The sequence below is a fragment of the Vulpes vulpes genome, chromosome 11 (genome assembly GCF_048418805.1).
Source record: "Vulpes vulpes isolate BD-2025 chromosome 11, VulVul3, whole genome shotgun sequence".
Classification (NCBI taxonomy): Eukaryota; Metazoa; Chordata; class Mammalia; order Carnivora; family Canidae; genus Vulpes; species Vulpes vulpes.
Genome location: NC_132790.1, coordinates 36,570,848 through 36,594,586, shown reverse-complemented (window position 1 = coordinate 36,594,586; position 23,739 = coordinate 36,570,848). Strand labels below are relative to the sequence as shown.

Genomic DNA, 23,739 nt, shown 5'->3' with positions numbered 1-23,739 from the left:
TGTCTTTATACTCTCTGTGTGAGCCACTAGTAGTTTCTTCCAACTCATGGCAAGAAAAATTGCATACCTAATGAGTTGTAGAAAAATGTCTTTAACTAAATATGCTTATTCATTAGCATATAGTATTTATAGTTAAACTCAACGTCTATCATGTTTTTGAGTAGTCCAGAGAGTCTTTCTTTCTCCTTTGTTCTCTAGAAAGCATAGACTGCCCTTTAGTAAATCAATTTTCTTAATTTGACTTGCTATATTTGACAACATTTTTTGGGTTCACATATTTTTTCTTGTGCCAAGTACTGCATTTTTCATTTCCCACAGAATCAGGACAAACTGTACATCCCCTGCTGTGTCCAGGGCAGATCTGGCTAAATGTCAACTATGTTAATTGGTATAGAGAAAACAGCAGCCCTATTTTTATCTGATTAAAAATCCCCACAAACATTCTCCTCTAAAATAAAGCTATGTCAGTACAAAGTGATTTAATTATAATATAAAGTTTGGCATATGTGTCTCTCCTGCCTTCATTCTACTGTAGCATGCAGAAATGCAGCCATTTCCTGGAATCTTTCAGTATCTAAAATTTTAATTCTACTTTTGGAGGTTTAGAATTTGGTACTCAAAACTTTCTCTGGACTGCCAATTGGAATAAAATATCTTTGCTTTAAAGTGATATTTTTAAACAGGAGATTTACAGAACACTCTATAGAACCTTATTTAAAAGGTAGTTTGAAATATTTTATTCTGCTTTTGAAAAGTCTCCATGTTAACAATTGCCCCAGGATGAGCAGATTATGTAATATAATTGCTTTAGTTAATTGGGGTGTGGGAGGTGTGGGTGTAAAAGAATAAAAGGTAATGAACTTTGATAAATTTATATGAGCAATAATAAGGTACCTGTGAAAACTTATTTTTATCAGAGAGTGGCTGTATCTTTAGTGCTCCTTCAAAATTGTATGCTGCCTCTTTAATGCTGGAATTCCCCGGGAATCTGTCTCACTCCTGCAAACTTACTCCCAGGTTAACTTCATATACTCCATGATTCACCAACTACTTATATACTCATATTGTTTGGATCTGTACCTCTAGTTTACCAAAATCCATATTAATATCCTTTGGTATACTGGATTGGTCCATTTGTGTGTCTCCTGAGCACCCTAAAGCAGTATGTCCAGTCTTCTGGTTTATTATCCCATAGCACCACTCCAATGTAACAAGGAGAAAGCTGAGTAAACTGAAAAATCAACTCTTTTTAGATCTGAGAAGTGAGGTCACAGGACAAATCATTGCTCCCCCCACGAACTGGAGAGACAGACAGGTGAACACAGAGAATCACAATTTACAAGGGCAGGACCCACAAGCAGAAGCCAGCACAGGAACCAGTCCTGGGTTTGGAGACCTAAGCTGTAATTGACAAATTGCTGGAGGCTCAATGTGGACAAGGTATGGGGCCGGTTCCCACACTTTTGTTAGTTCTACCTCTGAGAGCTCTACCATGCCCTCTTAGTGAATACCAGAGAAAATTCCCCTGGTGTTTCGGGAAAGGAACCATTTCAATACATGCCAGAGCATTCTCTTCTTAAGGAGAAGGAGTTCTACACTCAGGAGAAACTACCTAGTCTATTCTGCTGTGACATTATCCGGGGCTAAAGTACCTGGGAGGAAAAAAAAAAAAAGAAAAAGAGACAACTCCAGCCCCCTCTGTCTACCCTGTCCCACATAAGCAAGAAAACAACAACAACAACTAAGGAGAAACCCCTTTTCCCTACTGAACGGGAAAAGATATTTGCAAATGATATATCTGATAAGGGATTAAAATCTAATATATAAGGAACTTGTACAATTTAATACCAACTAAACAAATAATCTGATTAGAAGATGGGCAGAGTACCTGAAAAGACATTTTTCCAAAGAAGACACACAGATGGCTAACAGACACATGAAAAGGTGCTCAACATCAGGAATCATCAGGGAAATGCCTATCAAAACCACAAGATATCATCTTGCAGTGAATGGCTAGTCAGAATGGCTAGTATCAAAAAGACAAAAATAACAAATGTTAATAAGGATGTAGAGAAAAGGAACCCTCATGCACTATTGGTGGGGGTGTAAACTGGTGCAGCCACTGTGGAAAACAGTAGGAGGTTCCCCCCAAAATTAAAATTATAAATACCACACAATCCAGTATTTTCACTACTGGGTGAAAATGAATATACTATTTCAAAAAGATATATGCACTCCTATATTTACTGCAGAATCATTTACAATAGCCAAGATATAGAAACAATCAAAATGTCCATCAACAAATATATAAAGACAGGGTATATATACACAATAGAATGTTAGCCATAAAAAAGAATGATGTCGTGCCATTTGTTGACAACATAGATGGACCTAGAGGGCATTATGTTAACTGAAATAAATCAGACAGAGAAAGACAAATACCATGATTCCACTTAAATGTGGAATCAAAAAAGCAAAGCAAATGAACAAACAAACAAACAAAGACCCTCTCTAAATACAGAGAACTGGTGGTTGCCAGAGGGGAGAAGTGGGGGGGGGGATGGGCAAGGTGGGTGAAGGGTAATGGGAGATATATGATTTCCAGTTATGGAATGTACAACTCACAGGGATGAAAGGTATAGCATAGGGAATATAGTCAATGGTAATGTAATAGCATGGTATGGTGACAGATGGTAGGATGGTAGCTATACTTGTGGTGAGCATAGTATAAAAATAGAGTGGTAGGATCACTATGTTGTACACATAGTACATAGTAACTAAAGTAACATTACGTGCCAGCTACACTTCAATAAAATACAAAAATATTTGAGAAATACTGGTAAATTGCACAATCCATGGGCACAAGCTGACCCAAAGGCAAACCGAAACATAGCACTATTGAAAACCTATTGATCATAAAACTCTAGATATGTTAAAGTTGCTGATAAAGGGAAGCATCACAGTAACACAGTCTTAATAATGTCTCAAAAGTAGGTAGTTAGGGAAAGATACTTAAAGGATTTGGGAAGGGACTAGTATTAGTCATAGGGTGCCTTTGTAAGCGGATGCTATTAGCTTGGGCAGGGATCTGATAAGAATTTGTAAAGTAAGTGAATTACTAGAATATATGAGTGTGCAGAGTTACAGTTAGATCAGTTTATCATCTTGTAACACGAGTCTAAAGCTGGTGTTAAAACTTATAGTAAGTTAAAACTTGAATTTTTTTTGTGTTGCTTATCAATAAATAGTACTGTTGATCGTTTTAGTTTTAGCTTCATTTCTCAGTCCCCCTTCTTTTGGTCATTCTTTAGCCTAAGCTGGAAGAAAGATCATTATTTTTTGGGGAACATGATCAATTCAGATCTGCACTGCTATTTAACAAGTTGCAGTTATGTATTGAGTTTTTCATGGTAGTCCTATTAACCTCTAGAAGTATCAGGCTTTCTTGTTCTTTTTGTCGAATAATCATTTGTAAATCATCTATTGTAGCAGAGGCTGTGCAGCAGCATTTAAGACTCTAAAGATCATAAATCTAGTAACTGCAATGCAGACAGACACTAAGACAAAAATGATTAGAGTTTGCAAGGCATTTCAAAGCTACATTCCTAGATTTTAAAAATTGGACAATGGATATAGAATTATCATATTACTATATTGTTACAGTTGAAACTAATATAACACTATACATTAACTATACTGGAAATAAAAAAAAAAGCTGGACCTGTGACATACTCTTCCTAATATAATTAAGTTTCATTTTTCCTTTAATTTAGGTGGGGTTTGTTCAACTTTACCAATAAGTGAAGAATTAGTCCTATATCCAATAATTTTCAAGGATACAAGTCTTGGGAATACTATGTATTTAGTAAAGGAAGAGGATGTCTGACAATAATCTAGGTAGGACCTTAATCCAGAAGAGGGGGAAGAGGGGATCCCTGGGTGGCTCAGCGGTTTAGCGCCTGCCTTTGGCCCAGGGCGCGATCCTGGAGTCCCGGGATCGAGTCCCACGTCAGGCTCCCGGCATGGAGCCTGCTTCTCCCTCCTTCTGTGTCTCTGCCTCTCTCTCTCTCTCTCTATGTCTATCATAAATAAATAAATAAACCTTAAAAAAAAAGAAGAGGGGGAAGAAAATAACCAAAAGAATAAAGATGAGAGCCAAGGGGATATGCATACGTGGAAGAACATGGGAATCAGTGGGTTCTTGTTCCAGCGGTGTTGATTGGAAACAGCCTATTGGATCCTGTTCTAAGGATCTAGGCCTAGCTGTCCATTCTCATGGGACGTCTACCTCTAAATATTATCTAGAATCCTCAACATGCCCCTCATGATCTGGCCATATCTCTGAGATCATCTCCTAATTCTCTTTCTTTTCTTCACTCCATCTCTGGCTACACTGGCCTTGCTGTTCTGAAAACAACTTAATCTTGTTCCTGCCTGACAGCCATTGTACTTATTGTTCCTTTTCTGCAAAATTATATTCTCCCCAATATTTGCACTGCTGACTCCCACAATCCACTCAAGTCACATGTCATCTCCTCAGAAAAGCTTTCCCTTGTCATCCAATTTAAAGTCCTCTGTCATTCTTGATTCTTTTACCCTGCTTAAATTCTCTTCATAGCCCTCTTCACTCTCTGCATTTGTTTCATATTTATCTGTTTGTTATATGCCCCTCTTGAATGTACCCACCATTTCAGAAGGCAGAAGATTTTTCTGTTTGTTCACTGATGTGTTTTTAGGACCCAGCACACTATCTGGTATATATAGGTGCTCAATAATTACTTGCTGATCAAATGAATAAATAAAAACCTCATACATAACATGTTTCAGTCATAGAAAACTTTCTGCAATCGGGCGTGTGGGTAGCTCAGTCGGTTAAGCATCCAGTCCAACTCTTGATTTTCAGCTCAGGTCTTGATCTCAGAGTCCAGAGTTCAATCCACGCATTGGGCTCCATGCTGGGTGTGGAGCCTACCTAAAAACAACAACAACAGACTATTTGCAGTCCTCAAATGATTCTTTCTTTTGCATATGCAATTTTCCTCTGCCTAGGATTAACTTCTTTCTGACTGGCTCACAATTCCTAATCATTCTTTAAGACTCAGTTTATGTTATCAATGCCCCTGAGAAACCTTCATTGATCCCTCCAGGAAGAACTAGATGTCCTTTTCCTCCATTTTTATAGTATTCTATTCATATCTCTATCACATTACTTAATATATTCTGTTAATATTTTGTCTAATTGACCACTGTATCCTGGGGATCTAGCAGAGTGCTTTGCCCACAGTGAAATTTGAATAAATGTTGCATGATTTCATATTTTGAGTCAAACACTGTGTTAGCCTTTTTATGTATGTCATTTTAATTCTTATAAGAAATCTATAAAATAGGTACTGTTTTTCCTGTTTTATATATGAGGAAACTGAATAACTTGTCCAGAGTTTTTGAACCTGTGTGTCTATCTCCAAATCCAGTACTTTCCCCATTGCCTCAAATGAACTAAGTCTCCTTCTCATTGATATATTTCAACCAAAATTCAATATCCTAATTTTAACATTAACATTAAAACTTTGTTCTTATTTTAGTTCAGTGTTGCATGTTCTAATACATTTGTACTTGTACTTGATCCAGGCTTTTTAGATTACTAAGACGAATAGACCTTAGATATCTTAACAGCTCAGGTATCCTATTTTTATTCTACTTCATAATTAGACGATTTTTGATGGTGATTCAGGGTCAAAGTTTGGTTAATCTTCCTTTTTAAGGGAAGGATGGTACATAAAAACTAATCTATACATAATTTTTCAACAGGTATATAAGGTCCAAATACACTGTAAATCATATTGAAATTGTAAAATTAATATAAATATATCTTATATCTGAGAGAACCTGGAGGTCACCCTGATTATTTCCTTTTTCAGCATGCTAGGTGGAACAGTGGATATTAAAGGCCATATGAAACTTTTATGACTATTTCCTAAAGATTTTATTTATTTATTCATGACAGACAGACAGAGTCAGAGACACAGGCAGAGGGAGAAGCAGGCTTCATGCAAGGAGGCTGATGCGGGACTTGATTCCAGGACTCTGGGATCATGCCCTGAGCATGAAGACAGGCGCTCAACCGCTGAACCACCCAGGTGTGTCCCCTTTTATGAAATTTTTAAAAGTACAAAAATAGTATCATGAGAAACTTAAGCAGTGAGACCTCAAACTCTAAAGTCAGTCAGACCTGAGATCTAATCCTAGTTCCTCCATCTAATAGCTGAGCAAATTTAATCAAGTTACTTAACTTTTCCTAAGCCTCAATCTCTTCACCAGTAAAATGAAAAGAAGTATATTATGCAGGGTAGCTAATTACTGTAAAATACAGCATCATAATTTCAGAGGCATAATTTAATAAAACAAGTAAAATCTAACACAGGTGTTCCTTACCACGCTTGGACAACATTCTTCAAAGATTAATTTGGGGCCCCAGGCTTCTCGAATTTTAAGGTTTTGACCTCCTCTAAAATTCTTTCAAGTTTTCATTCAATTGGTAAGTATAGAAAGAAAGACAATATGGGGCATGTGTAGGATGTTCTAGAGGTTTTGTGGGCTAACGTTTACATGGCTCTCATCATTTCTATTCTTATTCCACTGGACAGAAATCAGTCACATGACCCCAAACAATAACAAAGGAGGCTGGGAAATACAAGGTGTGCGCGCCGTGGAGAAACAGAAACAGACTTTGGTGAACACAAAGCTGTCTCTGCCACTTATAGTCATGAGGTTATTTTAGGATTTCACTAAAATAATGCATGTAATGTGTTTAGTACAGGGCAAATCACCAATGAAGTTACATGTTCCTATTATCATCACAAATATGTATGCAGATACCCTGAATATGTGTCCTGCAGTGGGAAGTAGAGTACTTGCTTGGCGGTTCTAGTAAGAGAACTCAGATACATTCAAAGAAAAGTGAGATCCCTGGGTGGCGCAGCAGTTTAGCGCCTGCCTTTGGCCCAGGGCGCGATCCTGGAGACCTGGGATCAAATCCCACACCGTGCTCCCGGTGCATGGAGCCTGCTTCTCCTTCTCCCTCTGCCTATGTCTCCGCCTCTCTCTCTCTCTCTCAATGTGTGACTATCATAAATAAATAAAAATTAAAAAAAAAAAGTTCTGACCTTTCAAAGATTATGATTTTTAATTCATTTGGCAGTATCAGAAGATATAAACATAGAAAGGTGAGAGAGGAAGGGAATGCTAAGGTGTTCATATCAGTTCAGCTAAAAGAATGTCAAAACATTGTAATTTTGGTAACTCTAATGTCCAAGAAGAGTGGGAATAGGGTAAACTAGTAGATTCTTTGGCTTTGGAAATGAACTTAAGAAATAATGGGTAAAAATTCTGGTTAATTCTCTTAAATTCTTTTCCAGGGCAGCCTGGGTGGCTCAGCAGTTTAGTACTGCCTTCAGCCTGGGGCGTGATCCTGGGGACCTGCGATCGAGTCCCATGTCGGGCCCTCTGCATGGAGCCTGCTTCTCCCTCTGCCTGTGTCTCTGTGTCTCTCATGAATAAATAAATAAAATCTTTAAAAAAATTTCTTTCCTCTCTTACTATCTTGCTTTTAACTTTAGACATCTTCAAGATTCTTCAGGTGTAAGAAGTTTTCTTCACCCCACTTATTTTCTCCTCTGTTGCCATTTATTCTTTTTTTTTTTTTTTTTTTTTAAGATTTTATTTATTCATGAGAGACACACAGAGAGAGAGGCAGAGACATAGGCAGAGAGAGAAGCAGGCTCCATGCAGGAAGCCTAATGTGGGACTCAAACCCAGGTCTCCAGGATCATGCCCTGGGCCAAAGGCAGGTGCTCAACCCCTGAGCCACCCAGGCATCCCAACCATTTAAAATATTCGAAGACTCTAAAAACAGAGACCACATTTGTCTCACACATTATTATATCTTAGCATCTAGCAATACCTAGCATATAGTATGTAGGCAAGAAGAATTTGTTGAATAAATGTAATCTGCATTGGTAGTTGCTTCAAATTTTAGGTGAAAGAGTCTGGGTATTCAATACATATATTTTTGTGAATCAATTAATAAAATTCTGAAATAAAAATGATCTTCCAGATGGATAATTATGGAATGGACACGCTCTAAGTGTGAAAAAGGGGGCAGGTTTTATCAAGTGAGAGGTCTGGGGTAGTGTTTCCAAATGAGTGACTTCAAAGTATATTCATTCATTCATTCATTCATTCAACTAGCATTCTAGTGTGTGTCTACTATGGATCAGCCACAATATTAGCAAGAAGATATCTCTGTGCCTCATGCTAGCACAATAAAACAATTACAAAAATAATTAATTGGAAGATGTGTAAGATACTATATAAGTAACAGTAGGAAACCACGGACTACTTATGGGAGTGTGAAACAGCATGGCATACCCAGTATTGTGACAATGGCTGGAGTGCACACAGAAGATTGGAGAGAGATAAGGCTCAACAAACTATAGTTAGGTAGACTCTAGATCATGTTAGGCTTTGTATGCTAAGCTGAGAGTCCTAAATTTTATCCTCTAGAGTAGTGCTTGGGGTGTTACTGAAGAGTTTTAATGCAAAGAAAATATAAACACATTTTGGGTTCAGAAAGATCTGGCTGGAGAGTTATGACAGAGAAATCAGCTAAGAAGTTATTAGGAAAATCTACATGGGAAGAGATCATAAATCATAAAGGCTAGAACTAAGGCAATAGAAGTGGTATTAGAAAGAAAATAGGCTTGAAGGATATAACTAGATTAGACTAAGTAAGAGAAGTAAGATAGAAGGAGAGCTAAAAATGAGTCACGGTTTTCTGATTTGGACTTCTGGGCAGGTGGTAAGGCCTTCCTGGAATAAGGAACAAAAAAAAAAGAAGGTCCGTATGGATTCTACAGTGATCACTGATTATTTCCTTAATTAGAAACTTGTAAAATGCATCCTTGAAAGTACAGTGATATTCCTAACAGAAGCTAGTTTAATACTAAAGTGAATATGACCACAATTTGAATAAAGGTGGTTTGTAAGAACCTCTTTGGTAAACGTAACAGTGAAATATTAGCCTATAATATCATTCATAGTAGTGCAAAAAAGACAAGTTTCCTGCTTTGTAATTAGGAACAATGTCTACATTTTTCCTAAGGTTGAAATATTTAGCTATTGACAGCTAAATGCCATGCTCATGTTGACTGACTTCAGCAGGGGTTTATTAGTATAGAGGCTCAGGTGACCTGGTAACTCACTCAGTGGAACCCACAGAAAGGTAGCAAGGATGATGGACAACATGTCTTGAGGACTGGGTAACTGTACTGCTGGATGGACACGGGGCAGCACCACACTGCAGATGGGTTGCAGATGCACTGAAGGAAGTCATTGCCGTTTTGTGAAATTTGGGACTGGCTTGACAAAGATGAAGCCGCTAGTTTAAGACTGTATGTTCTTGGCAAAGCATGGTGCTGCAGAATTTCACCAGCCATAGTGAAAAAAGTGGGGGAAGGGAATGGGAGAAGACCACAAAATCTGTGATATGATACATAAAATGTTAACTATTAGCTTTGCATCTCCTGAGAGTCACCAGATTGAAGCACGAATTTTGGATTTGGCTGGCAGATGGTGTACACAGACTTTTGGAGTATGTTAGCATTTCATTTGAAACTAGCAAGATTACGTAGGACTACCACGGTAATTTAACATTCATAGAGATTTTGAAATTTATCCCTAAACTTGAGATAAGTGTGGCCCTAAAGACATTTTAAAAGGCTCTGTTAAAGATATGGATCTCATAGAACAGATTCACAGGACAGTTCATTCCTCTAAAATGTCTACAGGTCAGTGTCCGTGTCTCTTCTGAAAACCCGGTTTACCCAAGAGAAAAAAGGCCAAAGGGAAGAAAGACTAAAGTAGGGGGTGATGGCAGGTAGTGATGTCTCAATTCTTTGAATGGGACTTCTCCATTTACCAGCCCTCTCACTTCCTTCTATGGTCTGGACCTAAGTCACGAAGGCACTCAGCCTTGTAGGGTCAAGCTAATTTGTTGACATCATCCTACTACTTCCCTTTTCAAATTCCAGTGAAGTTATGTGTTTCCTGTCCTATTCGACACCCTACAGAAGGAATACAGGCCGGTTAGTCTCTAAATTTAGTCCGGCAGCAACGTGTCTGAGTCTTCAGAGGAGAAATAAACAGAAACGGGTGACATTTCCAAGCCTTTCAAGAAAATGGGGGGGGGGACCCCATCCCTTCTGGAGTAAGGAAGCAGGGAGAGCGTCAACAACTCCACGGTAGGGAGAGGCCTGCTGGCAGGCTCAGGAAATGCGCCGAATGAAGCGTCTTCCTTTTCCTTAAAACCAGGCGGACGGCTTTGGGGGAGTCCCTCAGCAAAATCTGGACTCGGCCACTGAAGTCCCGGGATCCGGAGCCCTCGCCCGACCCTGGCCCAGGCGGAGCTGTGAAGGCAGCCGCACCGCCCCTTTGTCAGGCTGTTGGTTTCAACCATCCGCACCAGGAGACCCTCGGGGCGGGAGAGGGGACACGCGGCCGACGCGGCCCCCCCCCGCCCCCCGCCAGCTCCCGGCCCGCCGCGCCCCGCCCGCCCCTCCCCCGCCCCACCTGCCCTCTGTGACCCCCGCGGCCCGCCTCGGGCGACCTGTTGGCAGGGAGCGTCACGTGACGCGGCCGGCCGCGCGCTGCCCCGGGGCGGGCCTCCTGTTGCGCCCGCCGGGCGGGTTCCATCACGTAACGCGCGGGCGCCGCCCCGCTCTTCCCTCGCTGAGCGAGGGAGGGCGGGCGTCGAAGAGGAAAGGGAAGGGAAAAGGGGCGGGAGAAGGAGGCGGAGGGGCGGCGCCTGAGTCACGTGACCCGGGACAGCCCGGAAAGCTCCGAGGAGGAGCCTGGCGCCGCCATTTTCCTGCAGCTGCCTGTCCCTCTTGCCCTGCCCGGCTCCAGCTGACCAGGGAAGGGGTGGGCTGAGCTGAGGCGGGGGCAGGGGAGTGCCCGACACCGTGCCTGACCCCGCGGGTGACACGAGCCGGTTCTTTCTGGGCTGGGTGGCAGCGCGCGGCCCTGAGCCCCGCCCCAGGCCGGCAGGCGGAGAAGGAGCCGGTGGGGGTAGGGGGTGCGGTGGGGGGTGGGGGTCCTCCGGCGCTTGGGGGTCCCTGTCCCCGCCGGCTGCCGAGCGGGAGGGGTGGCGGAGGAGCCGCAGAGATGTCCGGCCAGAGCCTGACGGACCGAATCACCGCCGCCCAGCACAGTGTCACCGGCTCCGCCGTCTCCAAGACAGTATGCAAGGCCACGACCCACGAGATCATGGGGCCCAAGAAAAAGCACCTGGACTGTGAGTGAAGCCGCCCGCGGCCCCCGACCCCGCCGCCCGCGTTCTTTCCTTCTGTTTTCTTACCCCCTTGTGCCGCCCCTGCCTTGCCTGCGCCTCGTCTGGCGCGGCGGGTCCTGTGCCGCTCCGAGGTGTGTGCTTTTTGGCTGCCATCACACCTGCCTTCACGGCTTCCGTTCCCGGGTAGGCCACTCCCCGCCCAGGTGCCTGGGGGACCCCGGCTCTCCCGCCCGGGCGCCGCGGAGCCGCGAAGCCCCGTCGCCCCGACCGACTTGCCTCCGCCCAGCTTCTCGCCGCGCTGCCGCCTCTGCCTGTGCAGCCGCCTGCTCGCCGGTCCCCCGGCCCGTGCTCCCTCGTCGCCCTCTCCTGAACGTCTCCGCTCGCTCCCGGCCTCTCCGCCCCCATTGTTTCCCCGTTAGCCTTCGGGTTCCGTAAACGCCCGGTTCCGCGGACCTGGATCCCCGCCGCCCTGCTTCCCCGCAGTCCTGGAGGCTGCCTCCGCCGAAGTGATTTCCACTTCCTCTGCTCCTCTGGCCTCTTCTGTCCCTTCGCTTCTCTGGTTTTTCTGTCCTCTCTCATTTTGGGGTTACATTTCTTTGCATCCGTAGGTTCAGTTAGGTCCCTTCGTCTCTTTTTATGCCAGATGTATCCTATTCAATAGGACTTTTATCCCAAATTACTTTCTTTGTGACAGTGAAAGTAAAGGTTTTCCGTTTGGGTGTTGGGAGCGCTTTGTGGGAAGCGTTTAATTGCCTCTGGTGGAATTTGATCATTCTATTTTCACGCTTTTTAGGTAGTTGTGAATGTCAGCCCCCCCCCCCCCCCCCATATTTCTTTTTCTAATGGGAATCTGCAGAAGGATTGGCTGATAGTGGTATCATTTTCTGGAACTGTTAACCCAGGCGGTTTGAGTTTAGAAGGTTTAGTATGAAGTGTAGGTTATTGGAATAAAAGATGGATTAACATCAAACCTACAGATAACATACGTTCTCTTTAAAAATGCTAAAAAGGTGATTGATGATGCTCGAGTTCAGACTGCTTTTTAGTTATGCTGGTTATCTCGGGGGACCATTTTCTCTTAACCGGCATAATATTACTCCATTCACTAACTTACATACAATTACCATAGCTGACTCCTCCCAACTTTTTCCAAACCTGGAAGCCACTTGTAATACCCTCATTTTTCTTTTCTTTACCTCGAGGTACAAAGTTCAGTGGATGGTTACTCAAGCTTTGACTCAGTGGAGTAACCTAAAACCTTTCAGGAAAAAAACAGGGAAATAGGCACAATAATAAATTCTTTTTAAAATGTTAACTGGACACACTAGCCTGAATTTTATTATTCTACATCAAAGTTAACTTTGCTTTACTGTTGGAAGCAAGAGTGAGCATGTCCTGAAAGGGAATTCACTGACAGGAGTCCTGTTTTGATTTCTCATTTTGGACTTTGGCCGTAAGGTCTGCATTAAAAAAAAAAAAAAAAGTACAAAATGTGAATTCTTTCAAGATATTTTGCTCATGAAGTTCTGTTAGAACAAGTTATTGCTACAGACAAACCCATTATTCATTGTGACTTGTTCCTTCTCTGTGGGAAAGTGAAAAAAAAATCCTTACTGCTTGGTTTTTCTCTAATGTGCTAGTCATACAGGCTACTTTTTAACTGTCAGTCCTTGACTGTTTAGAAAATGTGGAATATATTTAAATGATGACACTTTTGTAAATGGAAACTTCTTTAAAATGAATTGTGAAGCCAAATGTGATTTTTTGATTATCTGATATTTGGAGTAGACAGCTTTACGGTTTACTTCCTTTCAAGTGACTACTTGGCTTGCTGTAACTGATCTTATGGTTTGCCCTGAGACTGTCAGTTTTTGTTAGCTGTTTTTTATTTTTCTTTTTTGGTGTTGGGGGTAGGTGAAGAAACTACTTGTTACTGTAAGAACTAGTTTCCTCTCTGCTCACTTGAAAATGATACATTTTTTAAAAATGTATGGCTTTTATAAGTCTTTATAAAGGTTTTTGCAGTATTTTAAATGTAGCAGTAGTCATTTTAACACATGTCAAGAAGGGTAGAAAATAGGTTAAATAGGGTTAGGAGAGTGATATTTTCTTGTGGTTTTATTAGTGCTAGCCTTTTTCTCATGTAATAGCAGCTACTGTACATGCCAGTTGGGATTAGGTTTGGAGGGTAAACTCACGTTTGTAGTTCTCTACCACTGTTGTGTTTATAAGCTTCCACTTCGGAACTTGAATATTCCTGATAATGTGTGATTTTTTTTTTTTTTTCTTTAAAACCATGTAAGTTGCCACTACTGGAGTTCCTTTCAGTGAGGTTTTAAAATACTCTTTTCCCCATATTGTTTTAAATGCCTATATAGCAAGTTTTCAGTAATGATGTAACTTTATACTAAGTCTGGCCAATGAGTGGTTTTTCTGAACACCTTCCCTCCCCCACACACTTTAATATGCTTCCAGAAAATTAAAAAGGCTTTCACAGACAGTTCTGTGTCTTGACACCATGAACTTCAGGCTTTAATGTAGAGATAATTCTTTTTTAGGCATTTTTCTTCCTAGCGAGGGGTTAGTTTTTTTGCACCTTCTAATATCTTGAGTAACTATTGCCTTAGTTGAACTTAGTGAAAGCAATTTCATTTTTAAAATACTATCTAACAAAAATATGCTTAGGACTGTTCTTTTCCCTATAGGCCTTTACACTTTCTATGTATTTCGCCAAGGTCTTTCCATATTAGGAAGTGATTATTATAATCTATGAGTTATAGTTTAATTTATACTACATTGTATACTTGTTTAAGAAAGATCTTTTGCTTTGCTTATAGATGTCTATAGATAATAGTGTTAACTAGGGTCCCTACTATGAAGAGTTGTCCAACTTGAAACATATATGTAAAAATAAATACAATCTGCGTTTAGTTTCAGGCCTCTAATGGTCATAATCAAAGTAGAAGAATAGCAAACCTTAAATGGAAGGACTTCAGTTTGCTGGGGACTAACCATGATCTAATTTAATCTTCCCTTTTGACTCTGGGAGAGGCAAGCCATATGCCTAGGAAGTAGTTTCTAACTCCATTTAAAGAGGTTATAGAATGCTTCAAACATCTGTAATAAAGTATAAACAAAACTCAATTTTTACTTTCTATTAATTTTTTAAAGAGAGGGGTTGGAGAAGAGAGAATCTTAAGCAGGTTCCACCCCCCCAGCACTGAGCCCAGTGTGGGGCTCAATCCTAAGACTCCGAGACCATGACCTGAGCAGAAATCAAGAGTCTGGACGCTTAAATGAGCTACCCAGGTGCCCCAGACACAATTTTTTAAATTTATAAATTCTTAATTCAAAAACCATTATTATCTGACTTCATAACCTTTAGTCTTATTTTGTTTTTTGATATGAATGCTTAATTTTCTTTTTCCTATGCTTGTTTAATTTACTGTCCTTGGGCATTTACATGCTGCACTGAAATATAATATTTATATTAATGGCAATAATGGTTTCACTTTTTTATCTCTATTTTTTTCCCGGTTAATTTCCAGGGACACTTCATTCCATCTATCATCTGCCTTAGGTCTTGACAACAAATCAAGATCTTGCTCTTATTAAGCACTGATTTTAAGTGTATTTCTGTGTAGCTATAGTGGGGATTTGCCTGTTGTATACTGGATCTTTACCTTGCCTAATTTAATTGTGGAAACCATTTTTTTAAAGTAATAATTTGCATGTATTGAATATGTAGAAGGTATTTTGGATTAGTGGTTGTATAACCATTGAAAATGTATGTAAAATATCAAAAAGTACCTGAAGTAATTACCTTTTTAATCAAATATTTTGATTTGTGACATCCAGTGGGTGCTTTGTTTGTATATTATTGGGGAGGGTATCTAGTAACTGGGATTGGATTTGCAAGAAGATGGCATGTGAGGAAGATACTAAGTGGGAAATCTGCCCCAAGGTGTGTCTTGTTTAGAAATAAAGTAATAAGAGGCTTTCCAAATGGATCTTGTTTTAAAGAGGCAATTGCTTTGTGGTTAATGTATGGAGTTGCTATTCTTTGTCATAAAAGTTAACCATGGCGCGATCCTGGAGACCCGGGATCGAATCCCACGTCGGGCTCCTGGTGCATGGAGCCTGCTTCTCCCTCTGCCTGTGTCTCTGCCTCTCTCTATCTCTCTCTGTGACTATCATAAATAAATAAAAATTAAAAAAAAAAAAAAAAGTTAACCATATGATTTATATTTTCACTTTTCATTATTTAACCTATTCTGTCTCTTACTATTTAGTCTTTAATAGTTCTGGAATACGGAAAATGGTAGTGGAGTCAAGTATGTCAAATGCCTTAGGTATGTAGTAGAATGACACAAATGGAGTTTTTTCCTCCTTGATAAATATATAGTTATACCTCTGAATTGTATGCATTTTAAAAGAGAAACTCAGAAGAGAACTTGATATATAACCATTTTGGTAGCTGCCTTATTTGTAATTAGCAAATGAATTCTTAAAATACCTTTGAAAAGTACTTAGGCTTCACTAGTGGACTTGTTATTTTTAAAAATAATGTTGGACTCTAGGCATCTTTTTTTTTTAAATACTTAGAGCAAAGCTTTTTATGTTTACTCTATATTTTATATATCTGAATATATTTTTAGAGGTGTTTTCAGATTTAATTTAGAGTGGCAGATAAGTAACACTTCATTAGAGGTGACTAGGATTTTTTTTCCTTATTGATTTGTGAAACACTTATTTGAAATATTCAATTAGATGTGTTAAAAGTACATTAATAGTTAAAATACCTATTTTAATCACCAGAATTGCATTATTTTTAATAAAATTGTTTATTTTGATCCTGATTATCATTTAGAATATTTGATGTAAAAGTTTACCATGATGCACATAAAAGTGCTTCTCTTCTGTTTTAGTTCCAAACTGCTTAGTTTCATGATTTCCCCTTTAAAATCAAAGAAGTAAGAAAAATAAACTTAAAGGCTTCTTGGCAAGACGTTAGAGCCCTACCAAGAAGAAATAGGGTTAGATTTTCAAAGTACAGTCTTAGTATTTGCTCTTCCTGTTCTTTTGGTGGCTGAAGTGGCATTTCCGTTACTTTGTGTTCTGTCTCAGTATGTTCCCTGTTAAACTGCTTTATACATTTCTCTAGAGAATTGAAATTTTTGGACTTGACCTTTTAGAATTTTATATGTTCATTGTGTATATGGTTAATGGAGAAACATTTCCAGGTAGTCCGATTTTCCTAATGATATTCCTTAAAGGGAATTCTGATGAACCTAACTGTTGTATTAATATGTTCAGAGTTGTAATTGGCTGGGTTATCGGAATACAGTATTAAGGATTTTTCAAGTTATACTAGAACGTAGTGGCAGTACAGCAACACATATTCTTTGTATTTATGCATTGTTTGATTTTATATTTATTTAACTATTATTTATTTGTTTTTGTTTTGTGCTGGGCACTCACTGTACTAAACACTTTACATTTATTAACTTTAAACTTTATTCCTTCCAACAACTTTGTGAGAAAGGTTTTATTATCACTATTTTACTGAAGAAGCTAAGGTGCTGAGAAGTTCAGTAATTTTAGTCATAAGCAGAAAGAGGAGAACTGGGATTTGAACCCAGGAAGTCTAGCATCAGGTTTGTGTTTTCATCTCAGTGTGACATTTTACATAATGCTTTTCTGTTCCAGGGAATGAATAAACCATATTCATTTATTCATGGCAGTGGTTCTTAAAAGTGTGGTTCTGGCACTTCTGGAAGTTCCCAAGACTCTTTCAGCTTTTTTGTGCGGTCAAAACTATATTCCTATACTAAGACATTATTTGCCTTTTTTATTTTTCTTCTTTCACTAATGTACAGTAGAATTTTCTGGGGGCTATGAGAGGTATGATATTGCAGCAAGATTGAAAGTAGTAACAGATACGATGAATCCAACAGTTTTTTCTTAAGCCAGATAGTAAAAAGTTTTGTAAAAAGGTAAAAACAATACTCCTGTTCTAAATTTTAGTTTTTGAAAATAGTTATTTTTCATGGAAATTATTAACATGGAATGAGATTTATTTTATTTATTTTATTTTTATTTTTATTTTTTATTTTTTTTTTTGAGATTTGTTATTTTAAAAAGAATTAGTAGATGTATTTAAAATTCTGTTTTAACTCCTAATATAGTAAATACTGATTGAGAAAACCCACATAAATAGAATCTCATTGGGCGTTTCCAGTTTTTAAATTGGAAAAGTTCTGAGACTAGAAAATGGAACACTAAGGAAGAGTGTGTATCAGGAGAAAAGGATACTCAGGAAGTAGATTTAAGAGATCCTTTAAACTCGGAGTAATTTGGTAGTTAATAGTGACCCAACCTTTGGAGGACTTTGAGCAAGAGATGTGGCATAATTTATGACATACTGCTAAGTAGATTGGAAGGAAAGTGCGGTGTGACTTGCTTGGAAAGGAGACCGCTGGAAGCAAAAACAATCCAACAATAATACCTAATTCTTTTCCTAAAAGGGCTTAATAAAAGTTCATCATTAATTGGGACTCGATCCATTTCTCTCTCTCTCTCTCTCTCTCTCTCTCTTTTTTTAAACATCTAACCAATTTCTTTTCAGCCAAGCACTTCAGTTAACCTGTTGTGCCAAAATAAGTTCTTGACTCTCAAACTTTTAGCAACTGCACATACCATTCTTTGGACACAAAATAGTTTTTTCTGTGTCAAAACAGATACCTCCCTCCTTTTAAACCTTTTAAAAACTTGCTTTCCTTAAGGCTCACAGTTCAAGTAGCCTCTTTCCTAAAGACATTACTGAACAACTTCCCCTGATCTTGTCACTCCAAACTTGTCATCACCCTTTAAAATTTATAATTTTGTTAAACTGTAGTTAGTATCATGCTTTTATATATGTTTTGGGTTCACCTGTGTTTTCTCTGTAGAATAGGAACTGTACCTTTCTGTACTGTTCTATATCTCATCTCAAAGTACCTAATCAGTAACTCTGTGGGTGTTCAGTAAATATTGGATGATTACACCTAATCTCCCTTCACAGCTCAGACTGTTACATGAACAACAATGGGACACAGTATAGAGATCTATTCCAATAAGCGTTTAATTAAAAAATTTTTTAAAAAAATATTTTATTCATTTATTCATGAGAGACACAGAGAAAGAGAGAGGGAGAGGCAGAGAACCCGACGTGGGACTCGATCCCGGCTCTCCAGGATTAGGCCCTTGGCTGAAGGCGGCGCTAAACCGCTGAGCTACCCGGGCTGCCCTAATTAAAAATTTTATGGTGATTTTCTTCGTGGCCTGAATGGCAATTACCTGGTTTCAAAATTAAATGTAAAAATATAAAATATATTTATAAATATAAATATAAAAATGTAGCACTGATAAAAAATGTAACAAATGGCTATGTGTTTCATGGAACCTAGCATTAAAAGGGCTAGTTTTGTTGAAATAGTAGGTAATGTTTTCAAAACAGTGTCCCAGAAAAAAAACTGGGGGTAGCATTGCTCAGTTTGAAAACTGTATTGAGACATGTTTTTGAGGATATGTTCTTAAAAGTAGAAATTAACTTTAAGAATTAAGGAGGGGACCAGATATAGATTTGAAATGTTTTTTCAGAGTTGCTTCCTTGAACAACTCTAGGAGGTGGTAATCACATTGTAGTCTGTGTGCAGGTGCCCTCGAGAGTACTAACTGTATGGCAGATTCATTTTAGATGTAAGGAAGGATAAATTACACTTAATAATGTCAAAATGCAAAAGGAAAGAAATGATTATTTTAAAATGAAGCTTTATGGAATAGGAGGCAGGTGTTAGTAGTGATGATTGTGATAGTAGGACCACTAAATCTCGAGAAGTCTAGTGGGTCTAGGGTCTAGTGGGGATTACTGAACGTTTGAACATTTGGAATTCTAGCAGTAATTTCCAAAATGGTGCTGATACTTACAGTGATAAACTTACTATTTGAAAGCATCCTTAGGGGCTCTAATTTTACTCAGGGACACTTCTAGTTGGTGGTCAAAGCAGCTAGCATTGCTTTCCAAATTTCTTTTCTCACTAAAGATTGTAGACATATTGTACAAGTGACTTCATATTTATACTTAATGAACATGTTTCTATTGGTTATAGATCTCTTCATGTGACTGTAAACTCTGAACAAGGGTTGTGGTGTGTATATGTGATGTTAAAAATATTACATGTTGTAATAGCTATCTTGTGGATGCTTAAGAAACATGAATATACCATATTTTGAATACAGTTAATGTGTGAAAGTCTTACTGTAATTCAAGTATATACCAAAAACTAAGTAGCAAGATGGTATTCACATCATTCACAGAGGATTGGCAGACCCCTCCCCCTTCTAAAAGATTTTATTTATTTATTTATTTATTTATTTATTTATTTATTTATTTAAGAGAGAGTGACACAGGTGGCATGTGTGTTCATGAGCGCATGGGCAGGGAGAGGAGCAGAAGAGGAGAGAGAGAGAGAGAGGGAGGGGAAAGAATCTCAAATAGACTCCGGGTATTTCACAGTCATGAGATCATGACCTGAGCCAAAACCAAGAGTTGGGTGGATGCCTAACCAGCTGAGCCACCCAGGCGCCCCAGCAGACTTTTTTTTTAACATACTTGAAACAGTTTGCAGGAATCTGATTGATGCAGGATATTGATTAATTTGAAATATTATTTAATCCAAATCTAATGTGAGAAAGGGGGTTATGAGGCAAAGTGGTTTTTTTTTTTTTTAACATTTTTACATAGAGATAATTGACACAACATAAAATTCATTAAAGTATACAATTCGGTGGGTTTTAGTATCTGTATAGTGCTGTATGCAACCATCACCGCTATCTAATTCTAGAATATTTTCCATTGGCCCCAAAACAAATCAAATTTAGCAATCACTTCTATTTTCCCTACGTTCATTCTCCGACAACCATTAATTTACTTTTATGGATTTTCCTCTTCTGGACATTTCATGTTAATGGAATCATGCATATATGGCCTTATGTATGATAACTTTCATTTAGCTTAATTTTTTTTTAATTATTTTTTTAAGATTTTATTTATTTATGAGAGACACAGAGAGATAAGCAGAGACACAGGCAGAGGGAGAAGCAGGCTCCAATGCAGGGAGCCCAATGTGGGACTCAATCCCGGGACTCCAGGATCACGCCCTGGGCCAAAGGCAGATCTGAGCCACCCAGCTTCCCAGCTTAATGTTTTCAAAGGTTTATGTTGTAGCATATAACTTGATTCTTTCTCATAACCTAATAATATTCCCTTGGGTGGATATGCCACATTCTGTTTATCCATTCCATTATCAATGTCCATTGATGGACATTTGGGTTGGTTACCTCTTAAAACTCATTAAGAACATTCCTATATAAGTGCTTGTGTGAACATGTTTTTAGTTTTGAGTATATACCTAGGAGAATAATTACTAGATCATACAGAAATATTAAACTTTGTGCGAAATGACCAGACTTTCCCACAGCCACTGCATCATTTACATTCCCAACACCAGTGTATAAATGTTTCAGTTTTTCTACATTTTGCCAGCACTTGTTACTTTTAAAAATTAAAAAAATTTATATTGTACCCATTCTATAAATGGGTGTTAAGTGATAATTTGTGATTTTGGTTTGTGTTTCTCTAATGACTAATGATGTTGAACATCTTTTTATGTGCTTATTGACATTTGTATATCTTTGAAAAAATGTTCAGGTCCTTTGTTCATTTTTAAATTTGATTCTTTATATATTTCAATACTAGAAGAGTTCTTTACATTTTCCGGATGCTTGATCTTCATATAATTTGCAGATCTTTTTCCTTCCCCATCCTGTTGTTTGTCTTTCCACTGTTTTTGGTATTGCCCTTTGATGCACAAACATTTTTAATTTTGCAGTTGCAATTTTTGTTTTTTAGTTTGAGTGTGCTTTTGGTATAATAACTAAAAAACCTTTGGCTGATATACAGTTAATCAGATTTATACCTAAACTATTCTTAAAGAGTTTTACAGTTTTTAGCTCTTATTTTTAGGTTTGATCAATTTTGAATTAATTTTTTTAAGAGTTTATTTATTTATTCATGAGATACACAGGCAGAGGGAGAAGCAGACCCCCACAGGGAGCCTGATCCCCACAGGGACTGGATCCCTCGACCCCAGGGATCATGCTCTGAGCTGAAGGCAGATGCTCAACCACTGAGCCACTCCAGGCGTCCCAATTTTGAATTAATTTTTGTATATGGTTTGAGGGCAAGGTGGTATTAAGGAAAATAAAGGATTCTTCTTGCCTTCTTTTAAAGTTGTCATATGGTATAACCCTACTATGCCCCTGTGTAATATGAATATTAGTGAGGGAGAAAAAAAGATTTCCTTGTTGGTACTAAGTTACATAGTTCATTGATAAATGAAAATATTTGAGTCAAACGTTTTTTCGACTGGATAGGTCACTTAATCTAATGCGATACACATTTTATTTTATTTTGTTTTTTAGGTTCTCATATAATCTTTTAAATGTGTGGAGAGATAATACTTAGTTGTGTATCAATAAGCAGTACTTTTGTCCCCATAAAATAGTGTGTACATTTCCAAAGAGCCTTGTACTTTCTTGTAAGCACTATGTTGTAATTTTTTATAGCTTTTATAATTAGAATTTTTTCAAAGAGCCCTTAAGTGTCTACTGTGCTACAAACAGCATATAGCAAGTGTGCAGTAAAACGATGCTGAAAGAATAAAGGAGGAATGAAATTTTCATGGGGGGGTTTCTAATGTGCTTTCAAACAGTGTTTTAGGGTTTCTTAAGGAAGAATATGGTTTCTGTAGAAGTAATAGTCTGCTATGAGTAGTGGTTGTTTAAACTTCCATTTCCATGATCAAGTAAATTCTTTATTGGTTGAAGATGTGAGAAATTATGGAAGTTGGGAAATAAACGTCCAAAGTTGGATTATGTATAACTAGAGCTACACAGTAAAATGTTACTCTTTGCAGAACCTACCTATTATTGGTATATTTAACTTCAAACAGACGAGTTCAAGTTAGTCAAATCTTGAGTTTTCTTCTTTCCTTATCTTTCTTTCCATTATTATTATTATTATTGTTTGCTTATGTGTGATTGTTAAAAGTGAATTCCTAAGCAATCCTTGATTTTATTTTATTTTTTTATTTTTAAAAATGTTTTTAATTATTCATGAGAGACAGAGAGAGAGAGAGAGAGAGAGGCAGAGACACAAGCAGAGGGAGAAGCAGGCTCAATGCAGGGAGCCAGATGTGGGACTCAATCCCAGGACCCCAGGACCACACCCTGGGGCGAAGGCAGGCATCAAATTGCTGAGCCACCCAGGGATCCCCCAATCCTTGATTTTAAACTTAGTTTTATCTGCAGCAGTCCACATCTGATAGCAGAATGCCATAAGGCCTTTTTTGCTAAGCATTGTGTGGTTTGTTATAAAACATTGGCAAAACTTTTGAAGTGTGAATAAAGAAACTCAGAAATGAAGTATATGACTAATAGGCTCTATTGAATGAGCCAAGCTTTGACCTTGATTAGTTTCTTCCTACTACCCCCTTAAGCTATTCCCTTTCCTAGTTCTAGGACTCTGTGGTGAATTGCTTGTGAAAATCCAAATTAATTTTCTATTGAAAGTGAAATGTAGGTAAGTCTTAATTCATTTGTGAACCTAATGACCTGAGAGTTAATCATTTTGTGTGACTTCTTTTTCTTGGAGGTCTGAGTAGAAAAGGGAGAATTGTAAGAGCAAATACATATTTTTTAAATTGGTGTTACTAAAATTCTCTAGGAAACTATCAAAATCTTTTACTTGGTTTATGAGGTAAGACTATGGGGCAGAAGTTTTTTTTTTGCGGGGGGGCAGAAGTTCTAAGAGTTCTGTTTAACATTGAGGAATACCAACAAAGACACTAGTAAGAGTAAGAAGCAGTTAGTGGGGGATCCCTGGGTGGCGCAGCGGTTTAGCGCCTGCCTTTGGCCCAGGGCGTGATCCTGGAGACCCAGGATCGAATCCCACGTCGGGCTCCCGGTGCATGGAGCCTGCTTCTCCCTCTGCCTATGTCTCTGCCCCCCCCTCACCGTGTGACTATCATAAATAAATAAAAATTAAAAAAAAATAGAAGCAGTTAGTGGGGTGCTGAGAGAAAGTGATGAAAATAGAGAAAAGAATGTAAAGATGAATGACACTTGGTCCTTACCTTAAAAGGAACGTGACATCAAATAGTGAAGATGTGAACAAATAATTGTAATACATTGAGATAAATGCATAGTACTTTTTACATAAAGTTTCAAAGTAAGGGCTGGACTAAGGGAGTTTGAAGGTTAGTCACAGCTTCTTAGAGGAGATAAGCAAG

The 23,739-nt window shown here is 38.6% G+C and overlaps 2 protein-coding genes across 30 annotated transcripts in view; one reads left to right on the top strand and one right to left on the bottom strand.

Moving 5' to 3' along the window:
- The window catches only part of LOC112932324 (uncharacterized), a 148,604-nt gene extending 133,033 nt beyond the window's left edge, over positions 1-15,571 (bottom strand). The window contains exons 1-2 of one of the 4 annotated variants that reach the window (XR_011995161.1): positions 10,664-10,801; positions 4,687-4,972 (exon numbers count right to left, since the gene is read on the bottom strand). Coding sequence is in view for 2 of the 4 variants with exons in the window: in XM_072726138.1 (XP_072582239.1) it covers positions 4,865-4,972; positions 11,414-11,926 (621 nt within the window). In the remaining 2 variants the exon portion in view is untranslated. Of the gene's footprint in view, positions 1-4,686; positions 4,973-10,663; positions 10,802-11,413 lie in introns of those variants that run through there. The other 3 variants (XM_072726138.1, XR_003237453.2, XM_072726139.1) reach the window with 3 other exon arrangements.
- The window catches only part of PICALM (phosphatidylinositol binding clathrin assembly protein), a 102,384-nt gene continuing 89,542 nt past the window's right edge, over positions 10,898-23,739 (top strand). For 25 of the 26 annotated variants that reach the window (XM_072726137.1, XM_026015260.2, XM_072726135.1 and 22 more), the window contains exon 1: positions 10,910-11,350. In XM_072726137.1, the coding sequence (XP_072582238.1) occupies positions 11,221-11,350 (130 nt within the window). In that variant the 5' untranslated portion in view covers positions 10,910-11,220. Of the gene's footprint in view, positions 11,351-23,739 lie in introns of all 26 variants that reach the window. The other variant, XM_072726134.1, reaches the window with a different exon arrangement.